The sequence below is a fragment of the Mangifera indica genome, chromosome 14, assembly GCF_011075055.1.
Source record: "Mangifera indica cultivar Alphonso chromosome 14, CATAS_Mindica_2.1, whole genome shotgun sequence".
Classification (NCBI taxonomy): domain Eukaryota; kingdom Viridiplantae; phylum Streptophyta; class Magnoliopsida; order Sapindales; family Anacardiaceae; genus Mangifera; species Mangifera indica.
The window spans coordinates 3,059,234-3,071,748 of NC_058150.1; the positions used below are offsets into that span (position 1 = coordinate 3,059,234).

The window sequence follows — 12,515 nt, forward strand, 5'->3', positions numbered from 1 at the left end:
TTCACTATACTTCAGATGTGAACAAGTCTTTCGGCCTTCATATAATCGGAATCACGCCAATCATATGTACATGACTAAGCCCAACCCCACTTAGGCCTGCAATAGAAGTTGGACATTAAAGCCCACAAACACAATGTTAAGTTTCGAAGCAAATATTATAGAGGAATAATAAATAAGCATAGTCAAGAATTGTAAGAGATGATGGATGGACTTAAAATTAAATCACATAACCATCTTAAAAGTCAGTCTTGACGTCTGAGCATATTATCACAGAGACAAACTCAAAGGATGACCATAGAAAAGGTCACCCACCAGAACACTTTCCGATTGTATTTTCTTTTAAACCATATCTTACTTGTTCTCAATAAGAATGCTGGATCTCAGTTGTTCTTGTATTGAATTTTAAAAGTATTAAACGTCAATGACTCTTCTATTTCTATTTACCAGTCGCAATCATGGACAAGTACTGATTTGCTAATATCCTTAAATGAAGTGGACAGCTGATGACCAACATCAATGGTGCATTAGAGAGAGAAGAAAAAAAAAGAAAAAAGGAAACCCAAATTGCATGTCATTTATGCCATAGATGGATGATTAAGCCAAGAGTTTTCTAAATAAACGGGGACAAAGATAAAAAGAGTTGTTTAAAATGAGCAAGAATAAGTTAGTTATGTCAAATTGTCAAATTTTACTTGTAATAAAGTTAGATTTGAATCAAACTAAGCTCAAATAAAGTAAAACTCATTTTCAGGTGGGTTTAGCTCAAATTCATCAAGTACGAAGAAATACTAATTTATGTTCGATTTGGTTCATGATTTAATAGTTCACATTTGACTTAGGTTCATGTAAACTGGCTAAACTCAGCTCGAATTAGTATAAGATGTTTGACCCGTCTTTCCCAAATAATATCATTCTTTTTAGTTTATTTATTTTTTTAATAATACAAGTCATGCTTGATTTATGAGCTGAGCGAGTCGAATACAACCTCTATTCAAGTTTAGACTCAAGTTTATTTTTGTTTTCCTTACTATTCTTTAACTCGTATTCAAGTTTGTATTCATTTATCTTATGTTTATATTTGGATTCATTCGAGTAAATCTCATTTTAAAACAAACTCTAATTGAAAGTAACATATACAAGTTTCCTAAAAGATTAATTGACATTATGCCATTATTAGAGTAGCCTAATAATTTATTATTTTTAAAAATAATAAAAAAATTAAAATACATATCTATGTAACATCCAATGGAAATGATTTAGTATTTGTTGATTTATTGTGATGTAAAGGGGGACAAGGTGACAAGGTAGATTAAGGGGTGTCCCTTCTCATGTGAGGGCATCTAATCGCATGATTAGTGGTTAATCTTTTTATTATTATCATTATTTACTTTCCTCTTTTGTTGGTTTAAATTAAATACAATACAATTTTCTCACTGTATAGTTTTGGTAGGGCAATAATTATATTTCCATTTTACATTATTATTATTATTCTCTAATAATAATATTTTACTGTAAAATATTTATTAGAAAAATAAATAAGAAATCTATTTATTAAATTTTAATAATAAATAATACCAACCAATCGAGAATCAAAGTTAACCCCGATCAAACGATTTTCCCGATGAATCGCCAACTCATAAAAGTACAACTCAGATCAAACCTCTTAGCGGGCCCCACTACCACTTGCCTCAACAGCAGCCCCTCTTATTTCTCAGTTGATTTGAGAAAATAATTTAATTTTCTTTCTTTCAGTTAATAATAAATAAATAAATTGGACTTCTCATTTATTTATTTATTTTAAATTTTCATTTCGTTTCAATAGATGTAAACGGTGAGAGATTCGATCTCAGAGGACCTCCAAAGACTCGACAGAGACGACGGAATCTGAAACTCTCACCATCTTTTCATTGGTTTTGTCGAACATCTGAAACCAACTAATTCTTCAGTGTCTTCTTATTTCGATGAACTACTAATTATATTTCATAAGGCACTTGTCGCCCAGCTCAGTCCGATGCTGTTTTGTTACTTTTGTTTAGCCAGGTCAGAATCAGAATCAGATTTAGTTCTTGTTAGTTCGTCTGCCTTCTACTCTTGTCTCACCCGAACCCTAGCTTTTTGGCGTGTGTATGTATAGTTGCATCATTCAATTTTGTTTTTACGTTGTTCTATGATGGTTGTTTATTTTATTTATTTTTGTTTAGTATATATTGCCTTCCTCTTGATTTATAGCATTGAGATTACGGGCTTGCTTGGTATTTGGATTGTAATATTAGAGAGACTGATTTTTGTTCTCTTGGAAGTTCAGAGTATCTAAATGATGCGGAAAATGTGGTGTTAAGTTGTAATTATTTTTTTTGGAATTTGTTTTGCAAACAAAACAGTGGGCTCGTTAGACTCGATACTTTCTCAACTTTCTTCATTTTTCGATATCATTTCTGGAAACTCTTTCTAGAATGTGAATCTTATATGTTTCTGTTTGGAAATGGGCCAGACATGCATTATTTTCGATGTTAGAGGCTTTGTTAATACAATACATGCACACTTCCTATGGGGTAATCAATTGGAATAGTCAGGACCAACTGCTTTGTTGGGAGGCATGAGTCAACAAGTTTATGGTTTCCATTATCAGTCAGGGAGGTTTTTAACTTAAACATAGTTAAAATTGCTTTTCTGTGAATGTGACTGTTCTGCTTATCAAACTTGGGCGTGAGAATACCCATGCCGTTAATTTTGTTATGTGTTGTGAGTCTCTGCCGATGCTTTTTGCAATCGTTTTGCTTCGTTTTTCTGAATCATGTTTTATGTTTTATGAACTATATTTGAAAAAACAAGATGATTAATGCTTATTTTCTCCTGCAGGTTATAGTCTATCCAAATTTCCAGTATTTCAGTTTTGTAGGAGTTACAGCTTATTTATCTCTTCTTCCTTATTGGATCTTTTTATCACATTTGCAAAGGACAGTCTTGGGTTGGATTTTGGAGTGCATTTGTCAGTTTGTAGTTGTATAATATCGGTTTGCAGACTGCAAAAGATACAGGATATAGAACTTCAAAGCTGCAGACTTTCTTTTTTTCATTGCCTGTGTTACATGCCTTCTTTATAGTGCTTAAGGTGGTCTTACTTTTGTTTCACATACCTTATTTTGTTTTTCACTGCCGGTTGAAATAGTTAAGTGTACTAGATATTGGATATAGCATCTTGTTTGGATGATATGTTTGGTAGATGCTAATACAATTTGCTAGTATTCAACTGTTTTTGTGATTATCCAAGTTTTTGGGAGGTTATATGGTAATGCATGCAAGGATTATTGGTTAAACACTCATCTTGATGAGGTTACTTGATTCACATGCTGTTTGATGCTGAGAAAAAGGAAATGCTCCCCAATTGGAAGAAGTGCCACATCAGATTGACTCCCATGTGCTTTTTATATGTTTTATCGATCTTTTCTGGACCATTTTGGAGTAAAGAGGATGTTAAAAGTGTACTGTAAGAAGAGAACATGGAGTATGTTTTGGAGAAACGATTTCCTCTCAATGCCAAAGATTATAAATTATATGAAGAAGTTGGTGAAGGTGTCAGTGCCACTGTCTATAGGGCACTCTGCATTCCACTTAATGAAATAGTTGCTATCAAGGTCCTTGATCTGGAAAAGTGCAATAATGACTTGGTAAGTGTACTATTTTTTTATGAGCCTAATGTGCTACAAATACACTTTGTCTTCTCTATTTTGGGACATATAAGTAAAGAAAAGAAGAATCACTCTACTAAATGCTTTATCTGTCCTCGAATGTTTGCCTGTTTTATTATTTTCATAGTGCTTACCAAGAGCAGAACAGAATGAAGCATTGCTCTTTTTCCTGTGATATGTGATATATATATATATATATATATATATATATATATATATATATATAAACTTTGTAAGTTCTATTAAGTAACTGCTTAATCTAAAAGCTTAAATTTATAGGTAATTGGTCAACACTAGTATTTATGCTCGAACATGCCCCTCACGGGCAATGCATGTGGATTGAGCACAACCACAATTACATCAACTAACATCTACATATGGAACTTATTATAATTTAATTAATCCACAGAGGGACTTGTGCTTACGGCCACTTGATCAACTTTACTCTAGTACTATGCTAAGTAACTTCTTGCTAGAAGCTTAAACTAGATAAGAGTTACTATAGTAATAAGCTTGTGTTTCAAGTTTCATTGCTAATGCTTTACACATACAGTCCTTAGTTCTTTTAGACTAAATCTGTTATGTTTATAATGTTATATGTGGTATTTTGCCCCTTGATTGAATGTTAAACAATCCATTTCTACATCTATAAGGTTAATTGGATTCATTATCTACGAATGCATGTCTAAGACTCTTAATATCATCTAGTATTCTATAGGAAATATGTTCTTCATCACATTAAAGAGTTTTCCAATGGACAGGACGGTATCAGGCGTGAGGTACAAACAATGACTTTGATTGATCATCCAAATTTACTAAGGGCCCATTGCTCTTTCACTGCTGATCACAGCCTTTGGGTTGTGATGCCATACATGGCTGGGGGATCATGCCTTCATATCATGAAATCGTCTTATTCAGAAGGTTTTGAAGAGTCTGTTATTGCTACTTTATTGAGGGAGACCCTCAAAGCTCTTGTTTATCTTCATTCTCATGGACACATCCATAGGGATGTGAAGGTATTGTACTTTACCTGCTTATTTTAGTAGTTCCATATTGCATTTTATTATCATTAACCTGCAGTCTGGAGCACTTCTCCTTATAATAATTAGAATTGTTAGTACTGCATGAAAATTATTGGAAACAAGTAGTCATAGAACTTCATAGTGTTATAGGGATGCTCATTAGCAGATTAGAACAGGGAACAATTATAGAAAGAGATACAGATGTTATGAGGAATTTTTTCAATATGATATTGCATCTAAGTATAAGTTTCCTATTTGTTTTCTGGTATCTCACTTATCTTGATTTGTTACTTGGGAACCAATTCAGAAGTCACTACTGTGATGAATGTTTTTTTGAAAATGGATTATCTTTTATCTTCTAGTGAAGGCATCAGCATTCTTATCTCTGCTCATCTGGTTTTATAAATTGTTACATTATTGTTTCTTTGTCAGCTTGTGTATAGCTTGTTTCATGTTGTTTGGATACTGTTTTGTTTTCTATCATTGTTTTTTCTTGTGTTTTCCTATTTTGTTTGTGGTTTTTATTTAACAATTAGTATTTACAGTAATAATGTTTCCTGCAGTCGGGGAATATATTGATGAATTCTAATGGTGCGGTTAAGTTAGCTGACTTTGGCGTATCAGCATGTATGTTTGATACTGGAGATAGGCAACGTACCAGAAATACTTTTGTTGGAACTCCATGCTGGTTATTTTCTTGCTTGTTGCTTGAGATTTCACTGCTTTGTTATTTTGTGGAACAAATAAATTTAATCTATACAGACTTGCATGTATCTACTTTTTTCACAGGATGGCTCCTGAAGTGATGCAGCAATTGCATGGATATGACTTTAAGTGAGTGGATTGCCTTTGTTTATTTATTTTTATTTTTACCTTTTTCAGTTTTGCTAGTTTTTTTATGTTGAAATGTTCACAAAATTTATTTGTATAAACAGAGCAGACATCTGGTCATTTGGAATAACTGCTCTGGAACTTGCTCATGGCCATGCTCCCTTTTCAAAGTATCCACCAATGAAAGTAATTTTCATACTTGAAGCTCTCCATAGATGCCTACTGTGTTGGAATTCAATCTCTTATTCTCTTATTTAAATGCAGGTTTTGCTGATGACCTTACAAAATGCACCTCCAGGTCTTGATTATGAAAGAGATAAGAGGTTCTCAAAGGTTTGTGTTCAGCATGCACTTTTTGACTGATATCCTTGGATTTTTCTGAAATTTCAACCTAACCTCTTTTGAAAATGCTTCAAATTTTCTAGTCTTTTAAGGAGATGGTCGCTGCTTGCCTGGTAAAGGATCCAAAAAAACGCCCAACATCAGAAAAACTTTTGAAGCACCATTTCTTTAAACATGCACGTTCAAACGATTATCTGGCTCGCAGTATTCTCGATGATCTTGCTCCATTAGGTGAACGTTTTAGGATGCTGAAGGTCTCTTGCTTATTCCATATTTTTCTTTCGGCATTGCCGATTTCCTTGTGAAATGAGTCCTAAACTTCCTCTGATCTCTTATGTTCAGGCAAGAGAGGCAGATCTACTGCAGAATAAGGCTCTCTATGGGGATAAAGAGCAGCTATCACAGGTGAGGAATTTATCAATTCTAGTGTAGAACATCAGTGCCTACTATTGTGTCAACAATTACTGGTGTGTTTTGGGCTGTTATGAGAAGAGGATTTTCCTTATTGGGAAGAAGGAATATTTCAGAAATTAATCACTTTGTTTATTGTGTCATCAGTTTTGTTTATGAAACTAATGAAATTATAGTTAAATTTATAGTTGGTCCAGGTACTAATAGAACAAAAATGTCTAAACAACTAGAAGAACGCTTCCTGCTTTAATAAGACAAAAAGGGTTTCATATTCTGCCCCATAAATTTTTCTTCCTCCACCAATATTCTAACCATATCATTGCATGCAACTCTTACATATGGCATCTAAAATAACGTTTTCCTTGGATAGAGTCTGCTAACCAAATTAATGTTGTCCTCATTTTAAACTCTGTTTACCTTGCAGCAAGAGTACATAAGGGGGATAAGTGCCTGGAATTTCAACCTTGAGGATTTGAAAAGTCAGGCTGCGCTTGTAAGTAGTCTCAGCCATCATTTTGATGTCTGTTTAATCTATTTCCCTGCTGTTTTAGTGGTGTAAAATTAGTTTTCTTGTTTTTTACTATAACAAAAACACTGTGTTTCCTGCAGATCCAGGATGATGATTTTACAACAAATGAAGAAGATCCAACTGGGAGTGGAAAGCAAAGGGACAGTAATGAAGATGTTGGGGTTCCAGCAGAAAGGCTGTCCCCGAAGAGAGCTAACCATTCAAGTGGTTCACCAAGTCAGGTGGCATGGGCTAAAGTATTGTCTAGGTATTTTTTTTTTTTCATTTGATTATATCATCAGAGGTTCTCATTTTCCTTTTCTTTGTTTCAGGATGGGTTCAACAATCTTCATGATTTGGGGTCACTTCCTTTATTTCCCATCAAACCATTGCAAGCACTTAAGTAATAATTGTTTCCCTCTCATTTTAGTTGCTAATAACTTCATTTATATCATTAGCTGCCTTCAAGGGTAGTGGATTGTATTTTCATTTTGATACTGCTTCTGCATTGAGTGGAATGCAGAAAGAAATGTTGATTTAAGCTTTTTTTCCCCCCACTTCATTGATATTATCTTCTAACCATATCAATCTTCTGCATTTGCAAAAGCAAATTGCAAATGAGAAACATAGAATTTTCTCTCAAATTGTTTCCTTGATTGATGCAGAGATTGTTTTGATATTGGTGAGGATGATGAGGGTGAGACAAGCCCTGTTTGGAAGGATACTGCCCAATCAGATGAGCAACAGTTTCTTCGGAATACCTCACCAGGGGCCTTGGACCAAAACACTGGAAGAAATGAGGGTGAAAATTCAGGGCGAAATAGCTCTCTGCCATATCATGCCATTTCTGGGCATAAAAAATTCTTGAGTGGTTCACTAATACCTGATAATGCTTTTTCTCCTAAGAAAGTTATTGGTGAAGGGGACAGGTAAGTTTAATCATGATTGTAGTTGAATTTTCTCCTAGTTTATTTGCTACAAGGTTCATTAATATGAATTTATGATCAGGTTAATTTTTCCTTCTTTGTTCACTTATACGAAAAATAAATATTATACCATTCCACTTTTAGCTTTCTCTCAATTGTATACTGCTTGCTGAAATTGAGTTTTGTCACATTCTGCAAGCTCTCTTCAAATTTTATCAGAATTCTTAGCTATATTATTTAGCATTTTAGCATATAAATTGGAAACTTTACATTAAAGCCTCCTAAAAAGTTATTGCAAGCTGCTTGTCCTTGAAATAATGAAATTCTTAGATTCAATGATTCAAAAGGATTTAGTTTTTCATTGTTTTTCCACCTGCCACATCTTTATTTTTGAATGCACACTGTAAATTTGCTTATTTGATTTGTACAACTCACTCTTCTTTTTGATAGATGCATAATATAGTTGTTTTGAGACACATTAAACTTATAACCTATGCCACTTTCTTTTTTTGACTCTCTGGAAAGCATCATGTAAACTTGGGTCAGAATTGTTGGGTTGCTTGGAACCTATGTTGGATGAAATGCCTGCTTGAAAATGCCAGGACATGATATATTAGTATTAGAATAAGATTTGGTCTTGGATGGTGACAGATGACACACAATGGCAAAATGGATTCTTTATATCAACAGCCTGTCTGCTGTCATGATTTGCTGCACAAAGCTATGCACTGATTGATTTTTATTAACTATAAATTTTTTTCCTTTTCATGCACTTGAGTGAAAAGCCTTGTTTATGCATATGAAATAACTCTGGTCTGTTGGAAATATTTGAAGGGATTCTGTGCAGCCTAAAAATCAAACTGAGCGGAATCATAGTGGTTCATTGTTTTATCGCCAGAGAAGAGATGCAAATATTGTTCCTTTGGGTATATCTGTCGTGATTTCATTGCTTTATGATTTCTTACAACTTAAACTAGAGGCATTATTATTTTTTATACTTTATAATGAGTCTTCTATTTTTGTGTCGCATCTGTTTATGCAGCCGAGGATACGTCAGATGGAGCATTGGTCCAACGCAAGGGACGCTTTAAAGTTACTTCAGCAGATTTGAGCCCCAAGGTATCTTTACACTAGCTGACTAATTTGACATCATGTACCCTTTAGTTAATATTTAAATGATCCATTTGTGTTGTGCTGCTTCCTTAAGAAACTCAAGGTCTTAACATGTACCAATATCAGTTATACCATATGTTATGCCTGTTATTTTATAGTCATTAAAATAATGAGGGTGTGTAGGTTGTCTATTCCACTGCTTTTGTTGGTTCTTAGCGTCAACTTTTTATTCTACTGAAGTTGAAACTCTTAGAAATCTACATAATGGTAAAAGAATAATAACAAAAGTTAAAAAAAAAAAGGCTATCAATGGTTATCTTTGCTGTATTATCTATCAATTTGCCATGCAGTCCATAAAAAATGAGAATTGATGACGTACCATTTTGTAAAATTATTTGCTCCATATTCTTTTCAATTGGCTTGATTAAACTTTCTCAGTATTTTATGCATCTGACTTACTTGTTTCAGTGATTTCCCTTTTATTGCCAGAAATCAATGATCATTAAAGTTTTAAATTGGTGCTTGTATGAATATTTCAGTGAATGATGGTTTATCCTGTTCAGATCATCCCATGGACACATATTATGTCTTCGTTCATGTATTTGCTGTACACATTTTTTTTGCGTGCATATGATACATTAATGAGTTTGTATTTATTGATTTTTGTGACTGACTTTAGAAATAATATGCGTGGAACTTAGCAATTTATCTTTTAGGCAATGGCTTTATAACCATTGCCATTATTTTCTTTCATTCAGGGACCTATAAACAGCTTCTTTAGCCCAGTTAGTGGAGGTTCAATGAGTCCAACAGCTCCAAATTTTACAGCTGCCTCACTTCTTGCACCCCTGCAGTACATATTGCAGCAGAACACTGCACAGCGGGTATTTTTTTCTATTTGTATGCCCTATTTTGTACATTTCATAATTTGTCTTTAATATATATTCTTTTTTTTTTTTTTGTATATTTATTTGACAGGAAGAGATTATTAAACTGATCAAGTATGTGGAAGAAATTTCTGGTAATGCTTGCCATATTGCTCCCATTCATATTTTACCACTTAATTATCCATACAATAACTTTCTTGGCTGTGACTTCCTTTCTTTATCAGGCAAGTCTCCAGAATTGCCCGAGTTTGCCACTGTGGACCTCTTACAGGTATTTGGCATCTCTCTCTCTCTCTCTCTTACGCTAGAAAAGGCCACAATCAATGTTTACTAGGGATACAATCACTATAGCTTGATAAGGTAGTTTAATGAATACAAGATAACACATTATTTTCTCTTTACAAACCCATTCAAGAAGATTATGACTGATCAATTGACCAACAAAATTACTTTGTGATTTGTTGCGTTGAAACATAAGAAGTGAGTAATCTGCCTTTTTTAGTTTCTAAAAAACCCCTGAGACAATGATCCATCAGAGTATAGAATAGTAGTTGTTGGGTAAAATCTTAGGGATTGCTAAACCTATCTAATTCTGCATTAATTTTATTGCAAAACATATTCACAAAAAATAGTAATCAAGTAAAAAAAAATTAAAGTTTTTGTGAAAAAATAAAATCTATTGTGTCAAAACTATTATTGATCAGTAATTTAGCTGTTCAGTGCTGCTTTTCCAGTCTAATATAATCTTTGTGGCAACCAGAATTGCAGAGAAGTTGTATTTTAAAGTCTCGGTTTCTAATGCTAAGATTAATGTTGCTTGTGTGGGATTATTATGTTAGGTTTAAAAAGAATTTATTTTTCCTTTTTAATGTTTTAATAGGAATGCTAGTGTGGAGGGTTAGGAATTGGTCCTTTGCAATTTTATTAACGGTATTTACTTTGTACATGTAGATTACTCCGGCTTCTACGAGGGAGAGGGAACTACAGTCTCAGATGAGTCTTTTGCTACAGAGGTATGAGATGAAATTTTTAAAAGAATAAGAAATGTTGTTATGCAGTTTTTTATTTCAGTAAATTTGACTGAAATTCAATTATTATGCCAGACTTGGAAGCCTTACGGAAGAATTGCAGAGGCAAAAATTGAAAAATTCTCAGGTATGCATTGAAATAATCTTAACTTGATATTCAAGTTCAACTTTGTTATTTGGTCTAAATGGTTGAATTTCCTGTATTCGCATCTGTAGTAGGTATGAGAGAGGAATTAGTAACCACCTCACAAACTTGTACAAATTGAGGTGGTAACATTTGATTGGGTAATTTTGAAATGAAAGAAAAAGTAAACAATTATATCACTTAATCACAAACTGTCACCTCAATTTGTGCAAATAAGTCTGTAAAATTTGTTTTTATATATAGTTTAATTTCTTGACAAATATAAAAGGGCAAGGAATATTATGTTATTCTTTGTTGACTTTTGTTTTCTTTGGCTTTCTAAATCTTTATTTTCATCGATGATCGACAAATTATAGCTTGGATTTGAGAGGATCGACAGATTATATATGCCAAACAATGTGGAATCTTTATTGCAATTTTTTTTTTTGGGTCAATTCACATCTTGTTAATAATGAGACTAGGTATCTAATGTTTTCTTTTCTCTGCAGTTAGAAAAACGATTGAATACTTTGACCAACAAAGAGGGAAAATAAGAAAAGAAAGTGAAGCTGAAGGTAATATTGATAAATTGAGGGCTTGATGGGAGTTGATTGTGATCCTGCCAGGTAATCATTGGATTGTATTTTTAGTGTACCATATCCATATCCATATCCGTGAACGCAGAAATTTTGAGATGTCATGTGTTGAGTCTCTTTGTGTGTAACATGTAATTTCTTTGCATTATATTGTAATTAATATATATACACAATCTCTCTTTTGGTCGCCTCCCTTTGTGGAACCAACCACATGATCATGCCTAGAAATAGAATTCAAAAAGTTCCTTCAACTTTTGTTTTTCACGAAATGTTTGTTGTTTGTTCTGTTTCATGACCAATAGAACGTAACTGCCAGCAAATTGTTGTTCCCCGTATGTCTAGTGGTCGGATGGCACATCTTCTGTATAGAGTTGTTCTAAATTTTCATTCCAAGTAATATATAATTAGGGGCATTTTGTTAAATAACTATTTATCTTGGGGTTATTCAAAAATAATCCCCAATCCAAGGATTATTTATTTCTTGTGATTAGGCTTCAACAAAAACACTCTTTTATATAAAGCGGGGGGTTTAAGTGATTGATTTTTATGTTGGTTAAGCCAGGGTATACGTGAAGTCTAGTTGTTAATGGGTAGTTTGGGCTTAGCTCGAGGCTTAACTGATGTTGAGTCATGTGTGAGCTTAAGGATGGCTGACTCGGTGATCTCACGAATTTATTATTCGGTTTAGATAAGATATCAATAAATTTTAAAATTTATGCTTATATTTCTAATATCTTATTTTTGTATTTTAAGTATAATGAATAAATAAAAATATATAAATTATACCGTTAAAATATAATAATATAACAATTAGACAGTATATTATTATATATAATTTTTTGAGTTAAATTTGAGTTAATCAAACTTATCTCAAGTTTGAATCAAGATTTTCATTATAATTTGAAGAGTAATGTTTTGTGTACTCATTTTGGTACATAATTCATGTATACAGTGATGTGTCATCATGTAATTAAGTGATTTTAAAATATGTGTATTATATGATAAAGAAATATTCAATCATATGAGAACACTTTATTT

General features: G+C 33.0%; 1 protein-coding gene across 4 annotated transcripts; it reads left to right on the forward strand.

The window, feature by feature from the left end:
- The first annotated feature begins 1,736 nt into the window (after nucleotides 1–1,736).
- Nucleotides 1,737–11,728, forward strand: LOC123196382 (serine/threonine-protein kinase BLUS1-like). 4 transcript variants are annotated; one of them, XM_044610384.1, is made up of 21 exons: nucleotides 1,742–2,124; nucleotides 2,860–3,668; nucleotides 4,451–4,705; nucleotides 5,275–5,399; nucleotides 5,501–5,545; nucleotides 5,647–5,728; nucleotides 5,807–5,875; nucleotides 5,968–6,138; nucleotides 6,227–6,289; nucleotides 6,720–6,788; nucleotides 6,905–7,060; nucleotides 7,136–7,206; nucleotides 7,469–7,732; nucleotides 8,564–8,655; nucleotides 8,772–8,848; nucleotides 9,601–9,726; nucleotides 9,821–9,863; nucleotides 9,954–10,000; nucleotides 10,681–10,742; nucleotides 10,833–10,884; nucleotides 11,391–11,728. In XM_044610384.1, exons 2-21 carry the CDS (start codon nucleotides 3,501–3,503, stop codon nucleotides 11,433–11,435), a joined length of 2,082 nt encoding a protein of 693 aa, XP_044466319.1. In that variant the 5' UTR covers nucleotides 1,742–2,124; nucleotides 2,860–3,500; the 3' UTR covers nucleotides 11,436–11,728. The 4 variants fall into 4 exon arrangements, with proteins under 4 accessions (XP_044466321.1, XP_044466319.1, XP_044466318.1 ...); XM_044610383.1 differs by having other exon boundaries at nucleotides 1,742–2,040; XM_044610385.1 differs by having other exon boundaries at nucleotides 1,744–2,040; nucleotides 6,905–7,045.
- The last annotated feature ends 787 nt before the right edge of the window (nucleotides 11,729–12,515 follow it).

Coding starts and splice junctions, on each gene's coding strand:
- LOC123196382 (XM_044610384.1), top strand. CDS start 3,501: ATGGAGTATGTTTTGGAGAAACGATTTCCTCTCAATGCCAAAGATTAT. Junction 4,706..5,274: donor ACATCCATAGGGATGTGAAG/GTATTGTACTTT, acceptor TGTTTCCTGCAG/TCGGGGAATATATTGATGAA. Junction 8,656..8,771: donor TGCAAATATTGTTCCTTTGG/GTATATCTGTCG, acceptor CTGTTTATGCAG/CCGAGGATACGTCAGATGGA.